The sequence below is a fragment of the Gigantopelta aegis genome, chromosome 13 (genome assembly GCF_016097555.1).
Source record: "Gigantopelta aegis isolate Gae_Host chromosome 13, Gae_host_genome, whole genome shotgun sequence".
NCBI classification, from domain to species: domain Eukaryota; kingdom Metazoa; phylum Mollusca; class Gastropoda; order Neomphalida; family Peltospiridae; genus Gigantopelta; species Gigantopelta aegis.
The window spans coordinates 12,807,835-12,833,883 of NC_054711.1; the positions used below are offsets into that span (position 1 = coordinate 12,807,835).

A 26,049-nucleotide genomic window follows, 5' to 3' on the forward strand; every position below is an offset into this window, starting at 1 on the left:
ATATGGTCGAATGTTCGACATATGATAGCTTATTCCGACAAAACATTTAATAAATAGTTTTATATTTATTATCATTCCCAATCGACCCCAAAAGCACACAGCTTACTATTAATTTGAAAATGCAAATCAAAATATTACTAAAATTATATAGTCTCATACCACTCTTTTAATAACTGAACACGTTAAATGATCTTCCCGGCATTTTCCACAAGATATCAATATGATTCCAAGAACTGAGGATTATCGTGCTAGATGAAAGATGTTAGTATTGGAAATACAGATACAAATAATAAAATCAAGAAACAAACCAAAATCAGAAAAAGGACAGCAACCGAGTCAGATTATCCACGTGAAATAATACCGGAAATATAAAGATATGTTACACATGTATACATAACTGTGACACCCAATAGTCGATGATTAATAAATCATTGTGCTCCAGTGGTGTCGTTAAACAAAACAAACGCTAAACGTATACATAATAATATTATTTATATTAGTTAACTGATATTGTCGCTATACAATGCACTGCTGCATGCATGAACGATTATTTAGACATTGCTTAAAATCTGGAAGTATAATGCAAATCATTTCTAGTGCTATATGATGTTCATACTAAACATGATGGATTAATTATGTTCAAGAAACAGGACATAAAGACTACACCATAATATCTTAGATTGCAATAATTTTATATAGTTATAGATAAATGAATTATCATGACATTTCACTCTACAGTAAGGCATTTAAATACAATAACATCTGAATAATATATAGTTACAATATGTAAGCCACTGAAAATGAATAATCACTTTGCTTTTATTCATTTGTTTTTAAACGTAAAGTTTATTGCCTCCTGAAATAAATATATACTAGTATACGCTCAATACGCTTATACGTTCCCCCCCCCCCCCCCCCCAAATTTACCAACAATTAATTTGTTTTCAAACGTTTAACTTTGAAATTTGTTTACAAAAATAAAAGCGCTATGTTGACAAAAATTCAATGTACCTGCACAGTCGACTCCTATCCAACCGTCCTGACACAAACCATTACAGGAACCACTGACACTGTTACAGCTCGCCGTACTCACTTGGCAGTGTCTTTGTGAACAACTAAATTTACAACCAGCGCCATAGGATCCTCTACCACATACTGGAATATAGCGTCATATATGGTCTTAATTTTTTACAATATTTTTTTTTTTTTTAGACCTTAAGTAACAATCAACACTATAGGAACAACAAACACATGCTGAAATATAGGGTATGACCAGAAGACAAAAAGCAAACGGAGTGCTGCCTACTCATTTAACAGAATCAGTCCATTTCAAATATATTATAGGAATTGTTAAAAATAGTTATTGTCAATCTAATATCCTCTTTTAGGGCATAATGACAATAATGTAATTAATCTTCCACTTTGTTTTTTTTCGTGTTTAGTAAATTTACTATTTTATAGTTATGTTCATTATATGAAACAATTTCTCATTTTTAAATATTAACTTCCTCTGTTATATTTTACAATCATACTGTTGAGCTATTACTCAAAATATCAAATATGCATGTATATGCATATCTATCTATCTACATGTCTATCTCTGTCTAGATATCTCTGGTAATAATAATAATAATAATAATAATAATAATATGACATAATAATATAACATAATTTTGGATGTCCATACATCAAAATAAACTAGAGCTTTAACATTTTTGTATTTTTGTTTCTGAACGCTAGACAGCTTCGCCCTAGTACGATTACTTGAATGTCAATAAACCTAGTGTCGTGACCTTAATTTACATCTAATTGGCAATGTTATCAAATTCTTAAAGTATGTGATCTGAATGTGTGTGTTCGCGCGCGCGCGCGCGCGCGCGCGCGCGGTGTGTGTGTGTGTGTGTGTGTGTGTGAGTGAAAGGTATATAATAGTTTAAATACCCAAGTTACAACTTGGGCTCTTCCATCCCGGCTGACAGCCATATTGGCATGTTCCATTCTGAACATCACAAGATGAGTTGTCTCCTGTACAGTGTCGTTCACTACACTTTGACTGACATACAGGTCCAAATTTACCACCTTGACATGCTGTAAACAAATAAAACACGGTCTTAAAACTCATTGATTATAATAACTGCTTTAAATAAAACACGATTGTCACAACAAAGAACGAAATGTTTTATTTAAAGACACACTCGACACAGTGTATTTACGGTTATATGGCGTCAGACAAATGGTTAAGGACCACGCATATATTGAGATATGAAACCCGCTGTCGGCACTTCATGCGCTGCTCTTTTCGATTAGCAGCAAGGGATCTTTTATATGCACCATCCCACAGACAGGGTAGTACATACCACGGCCTTTGATATACCAGTCGTGGCGCACTGGCTGGAACGATAAATAGCCCAATAGGCCCACCAATGGGGATCGATATCACACCCACCGCGCATCGATCGAGCGCTGTACTACTGGGCTACGTCTCGCCCCCTACGTTTGTAACAAGACATCAATTAACAAAGAATAATAAACATGGAATAATAATACTAATAATAAAAATAATAATAATAATAAATAATAATAGTATCACTACTACTACTGCTACTACTATTACTACTACTACTACTAATAATAATACTAATAATAATGCCAACAACAATAATCATTTTATTAACAAACAATTATTGTTTTTAGTATTGATATTGTTCTTTGGTTGGGTTTTTATATTAAAATGGTATTAAAAATCAACACTAATTTGAACAACTTACGAGTTGTGCAGTCACGTAACTCCCAGCCAGCTTGACAGCCACCTGTACATCTTCCATACAGCATGCCACAGTACTGACTACCAAGACAGTGTCGGGCATCACAGGACATGTTACAGTTAAAACCATAGGCATCTTGACATCCTGAAATGAATACACACAACAATCAAGTATATTCAAACTGTATTACCCAGGCTCGCAAATAGGCTGGTAAGTAATTATATATATAAGCAACCTATCATATAACGTATTTCATAAACAAACCACTTTATTTACACAAATCATGCGCGAATCAAGATGTAGAGGATTTTCAATAATCTGCAGACTCATTCTGATTCCTTTTATGCAGTTTTATTTTTCATGCCATTGGTTCGTGCCATCATAGATTATGAGACGTGTGTATCTACAGTAAAGTACACTTACAACGAACATGCTTAGAAAGAACTACTGCATTGAACGAACTGATCGTAAAGTCCCGTTTTATCTCCCTATACATGAGTAACCAACGTATGCAAATGAGTACAGCGAACTATTATGGTCCCTTTAGGTTCGTTATAAAAGTACTATACTATATATGACTGTATGCAGGCTTATCACACGAATTCATTAAAACAAACAAGTAACATAAGTGTCATATAATATCAATATAATAAAGGTTCCAACATGTGTGATTATTTTACAAGCTACTACCAAAGCGTAGTATTTGTAATAACTTGAATACATGTTCATTTCTATGTATTTCTTGATTAGATACTGACGTGTAATATCTAACATACGTACTCATTCTACAATCGTCAGACCAATATCCTCGACGACAGCCATGGTCACATTTTCCAGTGACGTGATCACAAGATGAACTTCCACGACACTGTCGCAGACTGCAATACTTTCCACATTTTAATCCATAGATATCCTTTGAACATTCTGAAATTGTGACACATATAATTCTGCCAATAAATATGACACAATGTCTAAAAATCGCTCTAAAATTAAGATAGTGTAAATTCGTTAATTTAAATTTGCTCTGCACACTCTTAACTTGTATTATACGCCCTACACTGTCAAAATCCTAGCTACAGCTCTGCCTTATCGCTAAATATGTAAATATAAATATGGTAAATAGTAACTATGCATAAATCTTAACGACGCAACCGCAACACATTATCAGTGCCGTATCACTGCACAATGCAGAGTAGAATGTGCATTTAGCAAACAAAAAAAAAGGTTAATTCCATGGGTCTCTATCTAGTTTTCGTCTATAGGACTGCCACTCCCGATGAAACCCTTCACAGGCTATGTCATCCTTCGTGCATCGCCACAAAGAGAGCTGTCACTCCTAGACTAGTTTACTAAATCAAAACTAGCACTGAACAGAGCTCATTAGAATAAATACTGTTGTGATAACATGCACTCATGAACCACTGTCATATCAGCTGTTCGCTAAATGTGAGCATATTCTGTCCTGCAAGTGACATCTGCCATGAGTGCTACTATTATAGTTGTCATCCCTGTCACATCATAACTTTCGTAAAAAAAAACCCAAAACATTAATCACAACAAATAGTCACCTGGACAAGAATAGGGGTAGGTCATGTCAGATCTAAATCGAGTGGCAATACGAACTTATTTCTGTCAAGTATATCATTGCTCAACCATGCTGCCTCTTGCCTGTTGGTATATATATTTTACTTAAAATAGCATCTGTACAGAACAGACTAAGATTTTTTAGTGTAGATCTTACTCTTTGTACAGTCTTGTTCTGTCCATCCTGCTGTACATCCGTTGTCACATCGTCCAGTCACTTTACTACATGAGGAGTTAGCACTTGATTCATCACAGTGTCTGCTGGAGCAAGATTTCTCACATAGAGGACCATAGTGATCAGAATCACATTCTGAAAACATAAAGTAAAAGTATTCATTTCATCTTTAAGCATATTTTAGGATGAAGAAACTGCATTGGGATTTTAAAAAATGAATAGCAGATGAAAAGTAACATTCAAATAGATAAATTGAAATAAACAAACTAATTACATTTCTATAATTAAGCCTATAACAAATCACAACTGTCGAAAACGAAACTTAACTCAGATTAACGCAAGTTTTGCACGAATTAACATACCATTTTATGCAGTACTCTATAAATTACTGTTTACACAAATATGCGTTATTTGTGGAACAAAAGATGATTGTTACGTCTGATATTAAGCGTTTACATTCATTTGTAAAGAACCATGCACGTGCTACTGCAGTTTTAATCCTTTTATACGTGCATTTTATAAATGATACCATACCACTACAAGTTATCCCAGTCCAGTTTTGTTGACATCCTCCTGTGCATACTCCAGTTATGTAGTCACATGGTCCATCCAGACAGTGACAGAACAAGGTGCAATTATCACCGAAAGTTCCAAAAGCACAGACTAAACAAAATATTTAAGAAATATTCAATATTAAGTACGTTTTGGTTAACGACACGACTAGAGCACATTGATTAATTAATCATCGGCTATTGGATGTCAAATATTTGGTAATTATGACTTGTAGTCGTCAGACGAAATCTGCTACATGTGTATATTAAGTATCAAACCGTCATACAATTTCGATCGAAATATGTCTTTGATACTCTGTTTTTAACTGCATGTATTGCGATATATTACGTTACTATCAGCCTGAACAGAAACAACGAAGTGTCATTTTTTTTCACTCAACATTACAAATGCTTGAGGTCAAGCTACAAACTTTATGTTTTAATTATAATATGATAAATATTGTGCATGTTATCAGTTTTTGTTAATACAATATTGTGGTACACATAAAATGCCTCACACAGTGAACTCCAGTTATTAGAAATATCTACAAAGTTATCGTCTGCTACGCTGAAATTAGACCTATCAAAGTTAGATGATATGCCACGTGTATCTTACACTGAACAATAGAGATATGGACGACTGGTTGGGTTACCTCTTCACAGCAAAGTTAGTTTTAGTAATTTCTGGTGAGGGCCTGTTTACATGCACATTTACATTTAGTACAAATCAAGGTAGTTTGTTGGAGTATATTGTTATGCAAATATATAATTGAAAATAAAGTAAAGTTTGTTTTATTTAACGACCCCACTAGAGCACATTGGTTTTTTATCTTATCATCGGCTATTGGACGTCAAACATATGGTAATTTTGACACTGTTTTAAGAGGAAACCCGCTGTCGCCACACAGGCTATTCTTTTGTCTAGTAATCATGATTACAATCATGATTACATTTCCGGAAATCTACACAAATAATGAAATGATGTTACCACTATGGAGTTATGCACTTTATTTTACAAACATACCGATTTCATTCACTGAAAGACAGAATGGATAATTTTGGATTATGTATGTATACTGCAGGGAGGGAATCAGTTTCCCAAACCAGATTTATTATTCTTAAATTTGGATTATTGACGAAAAGGTACCCATAACCATAGGTATAATTATTGTATCAATGCATAACATATATATTTGACGACTATTACTTGTTTTTTTTGTTTTTTTATTGTTTGTAGATCGTATACCATTTAATACCTTCCACAAATTAAAATAAATAATTATTGTTTTTAAAATCTATAAATGAAGAAATAAAGAACGAAAGAAAACAACAAACAAGTAAATAAATAATTAAACTGATATCTGCATACATATACATGTGCACAAGTTGCTCATTGCATTTCATTGTTGACATTCTGAAAATGACTATTATTAATGAATCGATTTGCAGTCATGCTTGCTTTTGTGCCAGGATCCAATTGTATCAGTGCAAATTACAAGTATCTTGGTCTGGGTGTGTGTATTTTGGTATCATTAGACGCGCTGCGTTTCCTACAACATCTATTAAAATCAGCTTTCGGGAATTTTTATCAGACGTATTAATATTTTAAGCTATTTTAAAGGAAATTAAACCAAGGTTTATCGTGATAGACTACTTTCAACTGGGTGTTTGTTTAATTAGTTACGTTATTTGTGGTTGTGTCTGCGACAGGGTGAGGATGGCTGCCCATGGAATCATGCTTCATATGACTGGCTGGCTGCCCATCTGCAGTCGTAACCACTAACAAAAGAAAAGAAAGTTTGCCACGGCACCATTGGTGGACTTTCAGAACTGTGACAAAACGAGATATTGTCAAGCGTTTCTTAGTTGAATTCAGACCCGTGATAACGCTGTATATGCATTCAGAGGAACGCAAGTGTTTTTATATATATATATATATATATATATATATATATATATATATATATATATATATATATAATTCATCTTTTTTACGGCAGTGAATTAGGACACAAAACTGGGGCGTGGTGCAGCGCCCTTTTATATGTTGCTAGCTAGAACACTGTATTCATTCAAGTGGTTTTATAGTAAACGTAAACACGATAGATACCATTATGTGAATGTGTGTCTTCATCCCCTGGGTAACATTCATTTGATAATCCAGACGTTATGATCCCCTGTTTCTCAAGGCAAATAACAGTTCTACTATGAGAGTAGTAGACCATGGGAGATCAGTTCTACTGACTGACCAGTACTGCTTCTAACTATAGGCACTGTTACTGGAGTTGATGCTAAACACATCAAGTTTAGTAATCATGAAAGTAATCGCTGATTACGATTACATTAGCAATGTAGATGTGTTTAGTAATCATGAAAGTAATCGCTGATTACGATTACATTAGCATGGAAACATGTGATCGATTACAATCGAATACGATTACTGATTACGATTAACCCATCTCTGATATGATATATATATATATATATATATATATATATATATATATATAGTATAGTATGAACTATTCCATAGACAGATCAGCAAGTACCACGTTGTGTGGGATATTTGAGACCAACTGCAAATAGTTACCAAATACTTGAACTTCACAGAAATTCATTGCTGTGTCTCCTCTGCTGTCGTCATCTTTGTATAGTGTGATGTATCTAGCTGTATTGTTACACGTCACTGACGTCACATCTGGACTGGACTGAGTTGAAGAACCACACAGGTGACCAGTGATGTTCGGGCTTTCATAAAGAGAGCTGTACACCTTAACTCCATTTCTGCGAGTTGTTGCTGTGCATATAGGAAATATAGAGTTTCAAATACATATAATAACTTTATTTGTATGATACCTTTATTATGTTTTCTATAATCAATTAAATCATTAACATCTACAGAAACTGATGTTTACTTACTTAATTATTTTAATTGTTTCCTTTTAATAATGTATTGCCGCTTCTCTATTTCAAGTTACGAAGACAGCCTGTCAACTAATTACAAACACCTGTAATATAAATAGCTTTAAAGTATGTAACATTTTTATCTTTATGTAAAGATATCCAACATGATGCCATTCACGTTTGACGTCATTTCCATTCAAAAAGACACCGCGTCACATATTATTATGTCATTTGAATATTGAGTAATGACTGTCTAGAAGTAATGTTGTGTATACAGTTTAGAAAAAAACATGTCGTATCAAGATTGCGATTATATGCGAAGGACATCATTACCCTCGTGTTTTTCGGTATCGTCAATATCAATGAAGGGACATCGTAGGTACTTCCCGTATATATATATATATATATATATATATATATATATATATATATATATATATATATATATATATATATATATATATATATATATATATTCACGGACAGACTCAACTTACGCCATTTTCTGAAGTGGACCGCTAACTTGTGTATGTAATATTCTTTATCCAGGTCCACCTGCCACCATGTGTATGGATGACCGGGTTCTGTAAACATACAGTATTCCGCCCCGCTACCTTGGACAAGACTTCCATCTACAGCAAGCGAGGAATTTTTCCACCAGCCGCTAAAGTAGGAACTCTGACTTGTACGTTGTTTCAAAGCTATATTTTCTGAAACATATAAGACATCATGAATTTATGTAGTTTTGTATCTCCCACTTGGTTATTAATTCAAACAAACAAAACTAACAAAATATAGTTTGTGTTGTTATTTCGGAACTACCCCTGCGCGTGGTGTAACCTCACCGTGGTGCAGGGGTGTAACGTTCTCTTTGAGAATGGCCAATACAGTACAAAATTGAAATTGTGAGTAAAAGTCAGTATCTATCTGTGATATTTATATCTTTGCACAGTTCTTTATACTGTTTGTATTTAAATCTTGAATTTTTATATTGATGTTGATCATCACTTCATGTTTAGCATTTACCATAGTTTGGCACCCATAGGCATTGGATGATGTCGGCAACTGAATGTTTAGATATTACGTAACAAAATATATGCTGCAGTATTTCTTGGTGTTTGTTTTTAAAACAGTTAAAGAAATAAATACCCCCCCCCCCCCCCCCTAATTAACTAAAAACATGAAATCAAATCCATAGTGTGTTTATCTTTCAAATGAAGCTGTCTCGTTACCTTCCGCCATGTAAAGCGAAAAACCAATCTATTTTACCTTTGTTGCAATTTGATCCATGCCACCCTTTGTCACAGCCACCAGAACAACCAATGACGCTATCGCAGTTTGAAGTATAACAATGGCACGTGTAGTTACAATCCAAGCCATACATCGGTGGTATGCAGATACCTAGAAACATATCGATATATATATATATATATATATATATATATATATATATATATATATATATATATATATATATATATATATATATAATGAGCCAAAATCAGCTAATTATACGGACGGTCTATTACTGTATCACTAGTTTGAGGTCAAGATATGGCCAAATAATGACAATGAAAGAATGGATATTTAACGACAACCCAGCAAGAAAAATATTGGTGTCAAACTATGGTAATGCAAGAATGACAATGTCATCATTGTGGCCAACTTTTAGCCACATTTAACCAATATTTGGCAAAACCCAGCTATTTTTCATATGAATAGTAGTAAACGTTCACAAATAAATCAAATGTACGAAGCCCAATACAGACAGAAAAAAACATAATACCATTTTATGGTTTTCAAAATTCAGTTTAACCAAAATAATGTTCAAAGATTACACAGAAAAACGATATGATGTACAACAACATCATCATCATCATGCACTACCATCATGATTACAATCACTATCCATGGTATGAGACAACACATTTGGTATCTGATTGTTGGTAAACAAGTGGTAGAAAAACTGCATTAGCTAAAACAAATTCTAGCCATGATTTGAGTTTGTGTATCAAATTATCTATGAAATGTGAGTAGCATTGTATGATGACGACCTATATATTGGCTATAATCTAACCAGCTTCTCAACTGCAGGACGCTATACAAAGACACATTTAAGAATAGCTTTGCTTTGGGGCTTTCCATTCTATGTTCTACCATCTGTCAGTATTTGTGTACCTCTTAGATAGGTCAAGAACATCCCTTAATGCCTTTCTATCAGCCAAGTATTACAACCAAAAAAACTATGTGCGGGATATTATATCTCACTAATCTGTGTACAACAGGCGTGTTGTCTTGTTGCTGGCATACTGAAGTCTTTTTAGTGCAGTAATGGTAATAATAGCTGGTAAAGAGTTGTACATATTCAGAATTTTATTTTATTTTAACTTAATTTAATCTAATCAGTTTAATATTCCACTGATATTTAGGTGAAATGGTTTCTTGTTGGCATTTTTGTACTTACTTTGGGCTTGCTTATTTTGAGAATACTTGTTGTGAACAGTACCTTTATTGTCTCAGCGTTGGCGCAATCTAACGCTTTGTATGTATGTCGAGCATATGGAATTGCTCTTGCCATAAGTGGATGAACTATTTAGACTATTTAGCACCCATGATGACATATGGAAATTTAAGTAATATCAGCTGTGCTGGCAAGTGCATACATCATTGATATCAAAATCAGTGTGCAGGTAAGTTAAATACACATTTTGTGCAAAGTGAGGTCAGCGCCAGTAATAATATAATGTTAATAGCACAGATCCTAATCACCACAAGTAACAGTACAATAGCGACTTCATCCCCTACTTTATTAACCACAACACGAATTCACAAAAGCCGACATCCAAACAACAGGAAACCGGAAACGGAAACCAATATATTTAAGACATCGCTGCTTTCCTAACAACAATGCTTGCTAAACACTGTGTGATGAGGAGCGGTACTATGCGACCCATATATGTAAGTACTGCCATTTCCAAGGATGATTTCATGTTTGGCTGGGCGGATGGTCGCATCGTGTTGTTCCATGAAGGGAATGCCTGCTGGTATGTCTACATTAAGGTCTTCAACAACAAGTCCCTCAAACAGGAATTCGCGACTGTCACGGAGAAAAGTGAACTGGGTTTCGTCTACAACTTTTAAAGGGGACAGACCATCTGCTTGGTGAGCATACTGGGAACTTTTACGTAGGTCAACTCCGAGCATCTTTGCAGCATCTTTGTATCATATTGCCAGTGGCTCCGCTGTCGATTGTAAGTCAGGCCACACGATGACCATAACAGGCTGTCATGTATGGTGACTGTTTGACTTGAACACGGCAGGCAGTAGTGCTATGTGTGCAAGTATGTAACCCATTCTCTGAAGTAAGATTGTCATCATTGTCCTCGGGTTCAGATTCAGAGTCGTCAAGTATGTGTGCAATTTGTCTAGCTCGTACCATGTATTTCCGATCAGCTGGTTGGAGATGTGAGCACTAAGACAGTGATTGCAGTTTACACGTCCTGCTGTTTGGCATAGTGGGCACACTTTAGAAGGAAGAGAATGTTTTTTGAAGATGGTATAGTCTGCCGGTTCAGGCAAGATTTATGTTTGTCTTTAAATAGTGGTGGAGCGGTTTGCATAAACTTAATCTCTTCAGATGTGTGAAGTTCATCTAGTAATGACGAGAGAGCCTGAGAGATTTCTGGTTTGATGGAGGAGAGAGTTCTTGATCGTAATTCAGTGCCATAACGTTGTTTCACTAGACGTGGTAAATCATTACACAACAATCGGAGCCATGTCAGAACTATAACGTTTTCCAGTGAAGGAGATAACTCTTCGTTCTCTTCGATCACTGATACATGGTGGGTAATGTCACAGTTACGACGTTTGTTTTCATATTGGGTGAAAAATGGGTAAAACTAATGCATAATTCCATATTTTAACAAAACGCCCCCAAGAAACAAATGTTCCCGTTACGCCACTAGTTATGCTAATATTGATGAATTCACAAATCACAACTGACAATAACAATTAGTTGACCAAAAATCCAACCAATAAGAGAATAACAAGTGCGTTTGCAGTTAAAAACGTGTAGCTTGCAAAAGCAGCTGAGTTCACGGGAACACTAAAGTTACAACTTTAAGGTCGACGACAGTCACTTTTCGCGCCCTTGTTTTGGCTTTGTACACAATAAATATAGCATATCTTACCGTAATTTCACTTGAAATCCATATTCCGTAAAAAGGTACAATTTTATAATCACAGGATTTTCTTCAAACACATTCAGGTGCATTAGTAATGTTAAAAAAACAACAACAAAAAAAACAAGGAATTTTGCATTGGATTTTTTCCAGCATTCTTAAAACGGAAACGTCATGTACCCAATTTATGGTTATTGTAAGGAGGTGCAAAGTGACGTCATTGGAATTCTGACGTCATTCAAATTCAAAATTAGCTATATTATTACAATGATTCGCCACATTAAAATAAAAACTGGTCTACTAACCTTGAACCCTGTTATATTTCTATAACAAGCAGACAACGCTGTTTACAGGTCAGTATTTTTTTTAAGTTTTAAAAGATTAAAGAAATAAAAAGTACCTTTTGTCAAATATATCATATGAAAAAATTAACGTTGGATATGTTTCATTTATTGTGTGGTGACTCGCGACCAGTCGACGACCGAATGCATACTTTGAAAATGGTCCGCCGCCTAACACCCCTAGAGACGGAAAATGTATGTCCATATAGAGCTCGGCGGAAAGAAGGAGCTCATCGGTTGGACGAGGAACGTCACGTGGGCGCCGAAGTCCAGCAGACGGTTCTGGAACCCGAAGGCCCGCTCTCTTGTAACTAAACGGTCACATTACCAACAAGTGTTTTCGGGATTAACCGTAAGTACCCACCAATTAGATTAATTAACTAAGTAATCAAATTACAACAATTGTGTACGAAGCAAAAATAAGGGTCCAAAAAGTGACTGTCGTCGACCTTAATAATGATGAATTCACAAATCACAACTGACAATAACAATTTGTTGACCAAAAGTCCACATAATAAATAAAATAAATAGGTTTAATTATTGCTCTGTTCATTATTTTATTTTTTATTTTTCATTTAAAATTATTTCTCGCGCGGTCCGGTTTACATCAACTTTTAAAGGCATACTGTCACAGATTTAAGGACCTCATTTCTCTAAACATTGATAATAAATGATAATTACATTAATGTTTGGAAACCAAATCTAGCTATCGCATCACCATAACTAAACCATGATAGAGTAAAATCCATGTCAACCCTCTTGGTAATATTAGCTTTTGAATTATGGACCATTGCCATAATTCAATTTTTGTTTTTTTACAAAATATCATTAGTAAGTGGAGTATGGAGGTTACATAGATGGCTCAATAAAGTACATTTAAGGACAGATCAAATTTATATTAGGTATTACTTTGTTAGGCCATTTAATAGTGGTATGTGACGTATGCCTTTAATGAATGACATAGCTGAATCGGTGAATGACATTTGTAGTAAAGGTTGTGGGATGTTACTGACCTTGACGTTAATTATGAAAGAAAAGAATAGTTCCGTCATGCTAATAAGGTCGCTGTCCAACCAATCGAAATTGACTGTTCCGCTGACAAATCAAAATACAGTTTGTAATACGGTAGTGCGTACGAAATTTGTACGACACATCTATAACTTCATCAGCAGATAAAATTGTTTATTATGATTTATAAATGCATATAACTCGGTACCTTTTGTAACACACACACACACACACCCACACACACACACACACACACACACACACACACACACACACACACACACACACACACACACACACACACACACACACACACACCTTTCTTCTTTACGATCAGTGTCTTCTGTATTGGGATACGTAGAACGCAATGGGGAACCTGAGTATGTAGTGTCACATGCAGGGCTCACAAGGTGTACCACTAGTACAAAATGATGTTGACATCATAAATTTCCTTCTAAACGTCAGTTTGTGGATGGACTTCTGATATTTGGGATATCATTACAATAGAAAACAATAGGTAACCTGATCCTATTGTTTGCGATGCATTGCCAGATTTTAATGATCTGACAGGATGTGACTATATGACACTTTCTCCATTCTTTGGAAGAAAAAGGCGAAGGACTCCATCTGTGTTGGTTGCAAGCTTTAGAGTGTTCTGGGGGAAATATGTGTTCGCGTCTTACTTTTGTGAACGAACCAGGTTAAAATATTTTCCTACAGAAACACAAATTCACTTATCTAGTCGGGCAAATTTTTTAAAATGCAACATAGTGCAAATATTAACAAGTGCAATTATATGACACATTTACATGGTCCACAAGACTACATTAAAACTACATATCATAGTTAGAAAGATACTAATGGAGGTTTTCTACCACTAGGTAGATAGTCAGATATAAAACTTTTTTTATCATAGAACCTGAAGATGATTATGATTGTGGCGATGATGATGATGATGATAATGATGGTAGAAGTACTGATGTTGATTCAAATAATGACAATGCTATTAATGATGGCAGTCCTGATAGTGCACAACTAAAACCTGTTGTTTTAACATGTTTTACTTTAAAATACAGGATTGTATTACTGTACGTGTAGTTATTTTGCATAATCTATGCAAAGTATGTTGGTTAAAATTTAACAGATAGTCATAAAGATGTCAAATTGTAATTTTTATTTGTTTTCATGAATTTTTACATATTATTCATATCGAGTACAATATAATTAGTATTCTCATGACAAATAACCATTTTGGGCCACGCATTGGCCACATGTGGCTAACACGTTAATGAGATTGTTATTCTTTGGCGAGATCTAGACCACAAACTAGTACTACATAATATTTAGAGGCTTAGTATATACAAGTTGGTAACGCCAGACAAATAATAAAGTGAATGTCTGCTTTAGGCCATTGTTGTCTCAAAAAGACTATTTTTGGAATCAGCACCACGTTTTACATATAGTAGGTTCATAAAACCTTCCACACCTAAAATTCTTTATTAAAGTAATATACCTCTTAGACAATAGTTTTATACAAACTACCTGTGAAATGGCAATTTAGGGCTTAAGGACTTGTGTTGAGTCCAAATATTTATATTTTTGTTTTGGGCTGCACGCACTTTTCTAATACAAATTGTATATATATTAGCTAGTATATCCAGTGTAATCAAGGTATGTGATAGTTTTCAGTTCACATACAATCAGAACATTGCAATTAGATGTAAATTAGCACGTTTATTGACAGTTAAGCAAATGTACTATGGTGACACTGTATAATTGACGTATGCATTCATCGTCATAATTCAAAAAATATTTATTTCAATAGCAATCTTACACTGAAAGCTGTGCAACGTTCATAAATCAAAATACCGTAAGCAATAGTTTATTTCAATGTAAGGATTTTCTAAATGACGTTATTCGAGTTTGACGATATTTTCATTCAAAAATACCTTACGTCATATTATATTCGTACACCATTTGAATATCGGGTAATGGCTGACTCGAATTAAAGTTGCGTATACAAATTACAAATACTCGTATTAAGCTTGGAATTATATAATAAGTAGATTACGCTCGTGTATTTGGGTATCGTCAATATTCATCACCGTCCGCCTATCATTCTCATTATCTTAATATAAAAAAACTTTACAATTTATAAATCATATATTAGGAATAAAAATAATGTATTAAGCTTGCCAAAGGCTCGCATACATACATGCACACATACATACATGTACGAATAGCATTTGGCCTTGCATCAAACAACGTATTCCATAGTTTGACGCCCAATAGCAGATGTATTTTTCGTGCTGGGGTGTCGTTAAACATTCATTCATTCATTTATTCAAACAACTTCATATACGTATTATCAAACACCGCATCATGTGTAGGATGTTTCAGTAATGAAAGCAGAGAAAGCTTTGCACGTCTACCACCCAAACAATGTTCGTGTACATCAACGTACAAGCTCTCTACAGGAGATGTTCTAAATGCACCAAGACAAAGCCTAAGTCCCTGGTTGTGTATAGGATCTAGCATCTGCAAGTAGGTCTTGCGTGCTGACCCACACACAATGCATCCATAGTCACGTTTTGACCTCACAAGAAATCTATACAGACGGAGAATAACCTTGCGGTCTGCTCCCCATTCCGTATTACCAATAACTTTATAAAATATTGACAGCTTTTAAGCCCTTATTTTTAACATATTTAAGATGGGGTACAAAAGATAGCATATCACTACATGAGATCTCGCCCTTCTGCAGAGAGATTGGAAGCATCCGAGAATACGTAAGTTAATAAACAATAATACCCCCCCCCCCCCTATATATATATATATATATATATATATATATATATATATATATATATATATATATATATATATATATATATATATATATGTAACCAGGCGTTGGGTTGTTAATTATCAAAGATTTCAATTAAATATTGGTTGTGATATATTAAGTATTTTTAAAAACTAATTTGTAGGTAGTGGATCTTTAAATATAAAATAGTTAAAGAAAGGTGTGTTGTTTATTTCATCTTTTTTGTTAGCAGTGGTCATTGTTTATTGTGTTGGGTTTGTTAGTAGTTGTTAATTCACGTGCGACGATGACAGTTCACGCAAGACTGATGACTCGACACCGAGACACGCACTGCATGCTTTTGGACTACGCCCTTTATAACTAGATTGTTCCTAATTGTCAGATTACGATCGGCTTTCATCAGAAGCAGACAGTCAGTATTATTTTATCCAATTATTCTGCAGAGAATCGGTTGATTATTATATATATATTTTATACACTACTGCATTTCCAGTGTCTGATCAAATAGATATTGTGGATGTCTGGTAAGATATATTTATTTGTAATTTGTATTTTATATTGATATTACGGACATAGTGATGTAATAATTTTATCTTAATTGAGAGTTTATATTATACATGTGCACGGAAGTGTGAAAGTTAATGTGTGATTGTAAGGAATGTTTGTATTATATTTTACAGGTTTTTCCAACTGGTCTACAAATAAAATATTGGAACCACAAGGAGTGTTATCTTTACTTCTTCCCCGGGTTACAAATGGAGCCCAACGTGTTTAACGACCTATTCAACCGATGAGGACAACCAGACATCCGACGTCGATTCCCTTCGCCGTTGAGGTTACAACCCGATAATACCGACATGTGTTCGACAGTGTTTTGATTCGACATAGATTCGTGTGTTGTGGGGTAAATTATTTGTGTGCTAGCTAGCAGAATTAAAAAGTGTGTGTTCGCGAGATTCACATGTGTAGATAGTGCTGCTTTAAGGGACCGGAAGGAGTCGACGAGCGCATGCGTGGTGTCAAGAACTTACTGTGTCTTCAACAGAACTGAACCTTTAGTTTTAAAAACAATGTTTTGTGTCATTTTATGAACTTCTTTTAATGTGGGTTTTTTTTACGTAGTATGTATGTGTATGTGTGTGTGAAAAGGTTGGCATGTTCCATGGTATAGTATCGTTTTCTACATAAACTCTTAATGTTAAAAGTACTGCGGTAGTGTTTACGTTTAATTCAGATTTTTTCGGTAATTTCCGGAAAGGTTTGTTTCTGCTTCGGTGGTATTGATTTTTTCTTGTGTTTTTTTGTTTTTTTGTTTTTTAAGATATAAAAGTTTGTCTGCATAAATGAAAGCACATCCCTACTAACATGCATGTTCTTGACTTTTTGCACGACATAAGACAGTTGACCAAACAGACTAGACTGGACAGGTGTTGTAAGGTGTATACATTTCAGTGTCAGGTACATTTGGTAGGAGTTTGTTGGTCGTTTTGTTCTTAGCAGAATGATGGGTTTTATAGTTGTGTAGATGGTATTAGGGTCAATTAAATAATAAAGCAATTAAAATTATTGGATATTAGTTTATGGTAGTTGTGAAACAAAATAATAATTTAATTTATTAATAAAACAATTTCAGTGATATTAGGATAAAGATAGTATATACTTAAAGGTAGATATTGTTAATATTGGTTATAAGATTATTTTGATTTTCAGGATGCAGAGTTGAACAACATAACTATGTAGTAATTTTTTTTTTAGAGTTGGAGTGATACTATACAATTATGTAGTTTTCATAACAGGTAATTTAATTTTTATTTCAGTGATATTTTCATAAAGGTTAGTGGTTTGTAACTTACATAAAAACAATTGTTTTGTCAAGGTACAGAATAATGTATTGTGGTGTAGTACTACTCTAGATATAATTTTGTAAATAATGCTGTTTTGAGTTTCAGGCTATTGATGTTGTCAGTTACTTGGATGGTACATAGGTCTGTATTTTCTGCAGATTTAATTGGTGTTAGATGTACATAAATATTGATTTTAATTTTCTAATGTATATGTAAGGATTTGTTGTAATTGTTTTTATATATTCATTTCCAATTTGTTCTGTTTGTAGATAGATTACAGATAGTTGGTTAATTTATTTATCTACTGTGTATTTTGGGATATATTTCAACATGTCGAGAAAAATGTCTGAATCTGACATGATTGAGGCTCTGAATGCTAGTGGTAAGTATGTAAATACACCTAAAGTAGAGAGGAAACCAGGTCCTCTAGCTTTTAGTTCACCAAGTGAAGATGTAGTGATTGATATGCAAGAAGCTGGTGCTAGGCCTAAAGATGTGTTTCGTCAGTTTCACAAACTAGAGTCAGGAGCAAGACCAAAGGAGAGACTTTCGTACATGGACAACTGTTATGATAATGTTGGTATGAAACAACCATCTTTTGTTCCTAAGATATCGCCATTTTCTGGTGATGATCCGCCTCAAAAAGGTGATGTATCTTTTACAGAGTGGAGATTTGATGTGCAATGTTTAGTTATTGATCCTGATATGAATACTCATGTAGTGTTACAGGCAATCAGAAGGTCATTAAGGGGTACCGCAAGAAAAATGCTTATTCCTCTTGGAGAAAGAGCTAGTGTTGAGGATATCTTGTCAAAGCTAGATACACTCTTTGGTGAAGTTGTTACCAATGGCATGATAATGCAGGAATTTTTTAACTCTTTTCAAAAACCGGGAGAGTCTGTAACGAATTTTGGTTGTCGATTAGAGTCTTTGTTGCAGTCCGCTATTGATTGTGGTTATTTGGACAGAGGATCCAGGAATGATTTATTGAGGCATACATTTTGGACTTCTTTAAGTTGTGAAAAGCTGAAAAGTCAAACTCGACACAAGTATGATACTATCCGTAATTATGATGAATTACTAAAGGAGATTAGATGTGTAGAAAAGGAGCTTAGCATAAGTTTACCTAACACATCTAAGAAGGTTCATCAGCAGAGCCTGACTACTGAGAAGACTGACCAGGATGGTTCATTTTTGGAACAACGGTTTGATAAAAGAATGGAAGCTTTAGAGAAAAGGTTAGATCAGAAGATAGAGGACAAGTTTAATGTGTTGCTTAGGAAATTAGATGATATCCACATACAGGGTCAAGGATTTGGAAACCGAGGGCGTGGTGGCAGTTCATCTTTTCAGCAAGGAAGAGGAAACTTTTATCTGCAAGGTAGGGGGAATAACTACCAGAGAGGGCATTTCAGAGGTCGAGCTGGCTGTGGCGAGGGTCGTTTTCACCCAAACGCGCAGTGACCTCTGATGATGGCCAACCAGAGGTCATAGTTCACCATGTTAAACATGATGACCCTGGCCAAACTTTAATGGAGAGATTAATTGGTTCTTCCAATGAAGGATTAATTAAGATCAATGGACAAGGGATGAGAGCATTGATTGACAGTGGGTCAATGGTTACAACTATTTCAGAGACGGGATATAACAACTTGCCTGATGTACTTAAGCCGAATCTTTTTAGCTTGGATACATTAGGATTACAAGTATCTGTAGCAGATGGTTCATCTTTGAAGTATATGGGATACATTGAATGTTCAATTCTTGTTTCTTTTTTAGCAGATACAGAGTTTTTTGTTCCTGTGTTGGTTGTACCAGATACAGAATTTACAGCGAAATGTCCTGTGATAGTTGGAACAAACATCATTAGACTGTGTAGAGATGTTTCTTCAGGAGGAACAGAAGGTAACATTCCATCCGAATGGCAGGTGGCATTTGATAGCATTGCTTGCAATGTTTTTAAAGTTAAATCTTTAAATAGGAAGCCATTCTATGTAGCTCCATACCAGTCAGCGGTAGTTAACGGTATAGCAAGGGGAGTTAGATCAAACATTTCTGAAGTTGTTACTGAAAACTTGGATGGGAGTTCTACATTTTCAGTATGTCCTAGAGTTGTGAAGATAAACCAGGGCAGTTCTAGTATCAAGATACCTGTCAAGATTTGTAATATGTCTGCAAAGCCGCTACTCATTAAGCCCAGGTCGGAGATATGCAGTCTCCAAGAGGTAAAGGTTATTGATAGTTTAGCTGAATTACCTGGTAAAGATAAGCATATTTCTACTCCGGAGGAACTTGGTGTACAGATAGACCAAGATAACCTTAGTGAAGATCAGTTATCCCAAGTTAGACAGGTACTGGGTAACTGGAAACATGTTTTTTCTTCAGGTCTTCTAGATATAGGAAATACAGACTTGGTCAAGCATAAGATAGAGCTGGATAACAAGCGACCGTTCAAGCTTCCATATAGGAAGATTCCTCCTGGTATGTATGATGAGGTTCGTCAACATGTCAAGGAAATGCTTGATGCAGGTATAATCAGAGAGTCTAGCAGTCCTTTTTCATCTAACATTGTTTTGGTAAGGAAGAAAGACGGTTCTTTGAGATTCTGTATAGACTACAGGACTTTAAATTCTCGGACTCACAAAGACAGTTACATGCTTCCAAGATTTGATGATGTTATAGATACACTGCATGGATCTAAGTACTATTCCAAGTTAGACTTGAGATCAGGTTATTGGCAGGTGGAGGTCGACGAGAACGACAAGGAGAAAACAGCTTTCAATGTTGGCAAATTGGGATTTTACGAGTGTAACCGGATGGGATTTGGTCTTACCAATGCCCCAGCGACTTTCCAGCGTCTGATGGAAAAATGCATGGGTGAGATGCACTTAAAGACTTGTCTGATATTTATAGATGACATCTTAGTGTTTTCCAAGACTTTTGAAGAGCATGTTGAGCGTTTGCAAGCTGTATTTGCTAGACTTTGTCAACACAACTTAAAGCTTAAACCATCCAAATGTGAACTTTTTAATACTTCAGTTTCTTATCTTGGACATGTAGTTTCAGAGGCAGGTATATCTACAGATCCTGAGAAAACGTCAGCTGTTGAGCAGTGGCCGGTACCGAAGACTATTAAGGAGCTTCGTCAGTTCTTGGGTTTTGCGGGGTATTATCGCCGGTTTATCAAGGACTACGCCAAGCTGGTGGAACCTTTGAACATTTTGCTTCAAGGGCATGGAACCAGTCCTGCAGCACGGAAGTCCAGGAAGAAGAAGAAACCAGTAGCTGAGTTTAGGTGGAGAGATGAACAGCACATAGCTTTTGATGTGGTCAAGGAGAAGTTGACACAGCCACCTATTTTAGCATATGCTGATTATGCATTACCTTTTATTGTTCACACAGATTCCAGCAGTTCTGGATTAGGAGCGGTGTTATATCAGAAACAGCAAGGTGTAGAAAGGGTAATTGCATACGCCAGTCGTGGACTCAGACCTAGTGAGAGGAACTACCCAGCACATAAGTTAGAATTTCTTTCATTGAAGTGGGCTATCACAGATAAATTTCATGATTATTTGTATGGAAATTCATTTCATGTTATCACTGATAACAATCCCCTAACTTATGTGTTGACGAAGGCCAAGCTGGATGCAACCAGTCATCGGTGGGTAGCTGCTTTAGCAAACTATAACTTTACTTTGTCTTATAGAGCAGGAAAGTTGAATGCGGATGCAGATGGTCTCAGCAGACAGGTCTTTGCAGATGTTGTGAAAGCAGTCTGTCAAGCAGCGATAGCATCCATTCCTTTGGTTGACAGTGTATCGAGCAAGACTACTGCTCATTCGGCCGGTGAGCACGTGGATCTTGGCGATAATATCAGTTGTATTGACTGGATTGCGGAGCAGCGCAAAGATCGGGTTACTGCTAGGCTTATACAGATTGTAACGTATGGTTTGTTTCAGAGGGGACAAGGAGTACAGAGAGAGATGCCAGCTGTAAAGAAGTATCTTCGAGAGAGGAGACGTTTAGAACTGGTTAATGGAATTTTGTACAGAAATGTTATTCTAGACGGTCAGAAGGTAAGACAGTTGGTTTTGCCAGAGTTTTATCGACAGATAACACTGAAAGGTATCCATGATGATGCTGGGCATCAAGGAAAGGAAAAAACCTTATGGTTAGCCAAGCAACGGTTTTACTGGCCAGGACTAGAGAAGGGTGTTAACAGGAAGGTGGAACAGTGTGGTAGATGTATAAGAAGGAAAACTCCTATCAAACCTACAGCTGGTTTGGTTCCAATAGAAACCATGATACCAATGCAGCTAGTCTGTATTGATTTCTTGAGTTTAGAGAAGTCAAAAGGGGGTTATGAGAATATTTTAGTCATAACTGACCATTTTACGAGATACGCTCAGGCAATACCTTGTAAAAATCAGACTGCACATACCACAGCTAAGGCACTGTATGAACATTTTATTTTGTTTTACAGTTTTCCTGAACAGTTACACAGTGACCAAGGAAGGAATTTTGAAAGTCGAATGATCAAGGAGCTGTGTAAACTAGCCAATGTTCAGAAAACGAGGACTACACCTTATCACCCAATGGGGAATGGGTCAGCCGAGCGATTCAACCAGACATTGATAAAGATGCTTGCCACAATGGATGAAAAGAAGAAAGCTGATTGGAAATCGTATGTTGCTCCTATAGTACAAGCATACAACTCGACGAAGAGTGATGCGACTGGGTATTCACCACATTTCTTGATGTTCGGGTGGAATCCACGACTCTCAGTAGATGCTTTTCTGGAGACAGATCCACATACAGAAGGTGACCTAGATACAAGTTCATATGTGCAGAAGTTGAGAGGTAGAATGAGGTATGCTTACAGAGCTGCAGCAGAACAAGCCAATGCATACGGTGACAGGAATAAGGACAGATATGACAGAGGAGTGAGAGAGACAAAGTTAGAAGTAGGTGACAGAGTGCTGGTCAGGAAAGTAGGTTTGAAAGGAAAGCAAAAGTTAGCTGATCGTTGGGAACAGGAACCCTACCTGGTATCTCAAATACCAAATGAGGATATTCCAGTGTATAGAGTGCGTCGTGAAGTGGGCAAGGGTCCTGTGAGGACACTCCATCGTAATATGTTGCTGCCTTTTAACATTATTCCCTGTGAGGAGATTATTACCGGAGTTAGCCATATGGTTAAACCGAAGAAGCCTGTTAGGTTGTATCCACGAGAGGTGTCCAGCTCGGAATCCGATTCAAGTGAAAACTCGCAGGCCAGCCTGAAATATGTGATCCCTCAACGTCGGAGATTGAGCCCAGTACAGCTGTCTTGTCCATCATCTGTGGGAGTTAATTCTTCATTATCCTCATCAGGAGAGGTTGTTCCAGAATTTCGATCACCAGAGGGGGTGAGTCAGGAACCTGAAGCTGTAGACGATTCTGCTGTGATTCCTGATACTGTGAGTGCAGCAATTTCTGATCAGGAGATAACAGATAGGGACCAGCTACACAGTGAAGGACATACTTCTCAAGTTTTCCCAATACTTGAACAGACTGTGGGACGACCACAGCGCACACGGAAACCGCCTGATAGATATGGACAGTGGGTGTGTTCCCAACATATCTCAACTGATGAAATTTTTGTGTGATTTTTATGATGTTGTATGTAAATAATTTTTATTGATTATCTGTATTTCAGTTCAGTTGAGACCAGTATTTCAGTATTCACTAAACTGAAAGTAATGCTGATTAATCTAGTTGCAAAACCTGATATTTGAATATTTAACCTGTGATTTGAGGTAACTCATTGCTTTACAGGTCAGTTGTGTTCAGCTAAGTTATTAGCTGTGGTGTTTGATAATTATATATATTTGACCTAACTAATTTGTTTTGTATTTGTTTAGGTTCGGACATTTGAGGTATTGCAGAGACAAATTTGTATATCGCAGTATATATACATTATAGTGTATTTTATGTCTGAATTCAATGTGATATTTCAATGTTTGATGTAATTAACAGTATTTTATTTGCAGCTGTCTTATAAAATGTACAGCTGAATCGTGACTAAATGTCAGGAGACATTTACCTCGGGGAGGGGAATATGTAACCAGGCGTTGGGTTGTTAATTATCAAAGATTTCAATTAAATATTGGTTGTGATATATTAGGTATTTTTAAAAACTAATTTGTAGGGAGTGGATCTTTAAATATAAAATAGTTAAAGAAAGGTGTGTTGTTTATTTCATCTTTTTTGTTAGCAGTGGTCATTGTTTATTGTGTTGGGTTTGTTAGTAGTTGTTAATTCACGTGCGACGATGACAGTTCACGCAAGACTGATGACTCGACACCGAGACACGCACTGCATGCTTTTGGACTACGCCCTTTATAACTAGATTGTTCCTAATTGTCAGATTACGATCGGCTTTCAACAGAAGCAGACAGTCAGTATTATTTTATCCAATTATTCTGCAGAGAATCGGTTGATTATTATATATATATTTTATACACTACTGCATTTCCAGTGTCTGATCAAATAGATATTGTGGATGTCTGGTAAGATATATTTATTTGTAATTTGTATTTTATATTGATATTACGGACATAGTGATGTAATAATTTTATCTTAATTGAGAGTTTATATTATACATGTGCGCGGAAGTGTGAAAGTTAATGTGTGATTGTAAGGAATGTTTGTATTATATTTTACAGGTTTTTCCAACTGGTCTACAAATAAAATATTGGAACCACAAGGAGTGTTATCTTTACTTCTTCCCCGGGTTACATATATATTCAAATCCTAACAGACGCACACAACTCATCACACATGCGAACCACAAACATCATACATAAATACACACATGGGCAAAACTGACATGTAGCCATAGTTAAATGTGTTGAGTATGCGTCGTTAATTAATCATTTACTTCCTTCCATATACACACAAATACACAAAGCACGCACACACACGCATGCACACACACACACGACGAATATAAAGCAAACATTACTGCAACACCATAGATATATATTTACAAATGTGTGATAGCTGCATTTATTATATAACATTTAGTGAGATATCTTAAAATATCAGTGAAATAAAAGTGTTATCAGTCATGCAGTGACGATAACACATTTTAGAGTGAAATTTTCACTATTTCACTCTAAAATGTGTTATCGCCACTGTAGAAAGTGTTATCTTCACTGTAAGAAAGCCGGAACTATTTTGCTGCTGGCATTTTACTTGTATGTATTTCACCTCAACTTATGTAAACTTTATCAATTATCACCAACTCTTTTTCCTTATAAACATATGTGCAATATTATTTTAAAACTCCTACCTGCCACTGAGTCGGTCTGAAAACAAAACCATGAAGCAGCGACAATCAGAAACGGCCAACACTTCGACATTTTCTTACATCTCTCCAACCAGGGATTAAAAGATCGTCCTCTATGTAGATACGGTGTGCTGTATTCACAAGTGTGCCAGCAGACAACTAAATATCTCGTCGGACCGGAATACACACATCCGTCATTGTCTTGACTAGTCACCTTACAATTTCTTAGACCGTTGGCGTTAATAATATAGAGTTTGTTTTCTTGTTTGTTTGTTCTGTTTTAATTTATTTTCTTTACGCTTCATAGAATATAGAGGCGGGGCGTAACCCAATGGTAAAGTGCCCGCCTGTTGCGTGGTCGATCTAGGATTGATCCCAGTCAGTGAGCCTATTTTTATTTTTCGATGGCCGTGGTATGTGCTATCCTGTCTGTAGAAGGTGCATTTGTCAAAATTACCAAATGTTTGACATCCAATAGCCGATGATTAATACAGCAATGTTCTCTAGTGGTTTCGTTAAGCAAAACACATTTTAAC

General features: G+C 35.7%; 2 protein-coding genes across 2 annotated transcripts in view; both read right to left on the reverse strand.

Moving 5' to 3' along the window:
- The window catches only part of LOC121387135 (receptor-type tyrosine-protein phosphatase epsilon-like), a 128,025-nt gene that overhangs the window by 9,638 nt on the left and 92,338 nt on the right, over positions 1 to 26,049 (reverse strand). The window lies entirely within an intron of this gene.
- LOC121387493 (multiple epidermal growth factor-like domains protein 10) lies at positions 926 to 25,710 on the reverse strand. The gene is made up of 10 exons (XM_041518636.1): positions 25,517 to 25,710; positions 9,249 to 9,380; positions 8,477 to 8,689; positions 7,666 to 7,872; positions 5,059 to 5,187; positions 4,507 to 4,659; positions 3,546 to 3,689; positions 2,769 to 2,909; positions 1,942 to 2,088; positions 926 to 1,155 (listed from the first exon to the last, which is right to left on the reverse strand). The coding sequence occupies exons 1-10, from the start codon at positions 25,584 to 25,586 to the stop codon at positions 953 to 955; spliced, it is 1,539 nt and encodes a 512-aa protein (XP_041374570.1). The 5' UTR covers positions 25,587 to 25,710; the 3' UTR covers positions 926 to 952.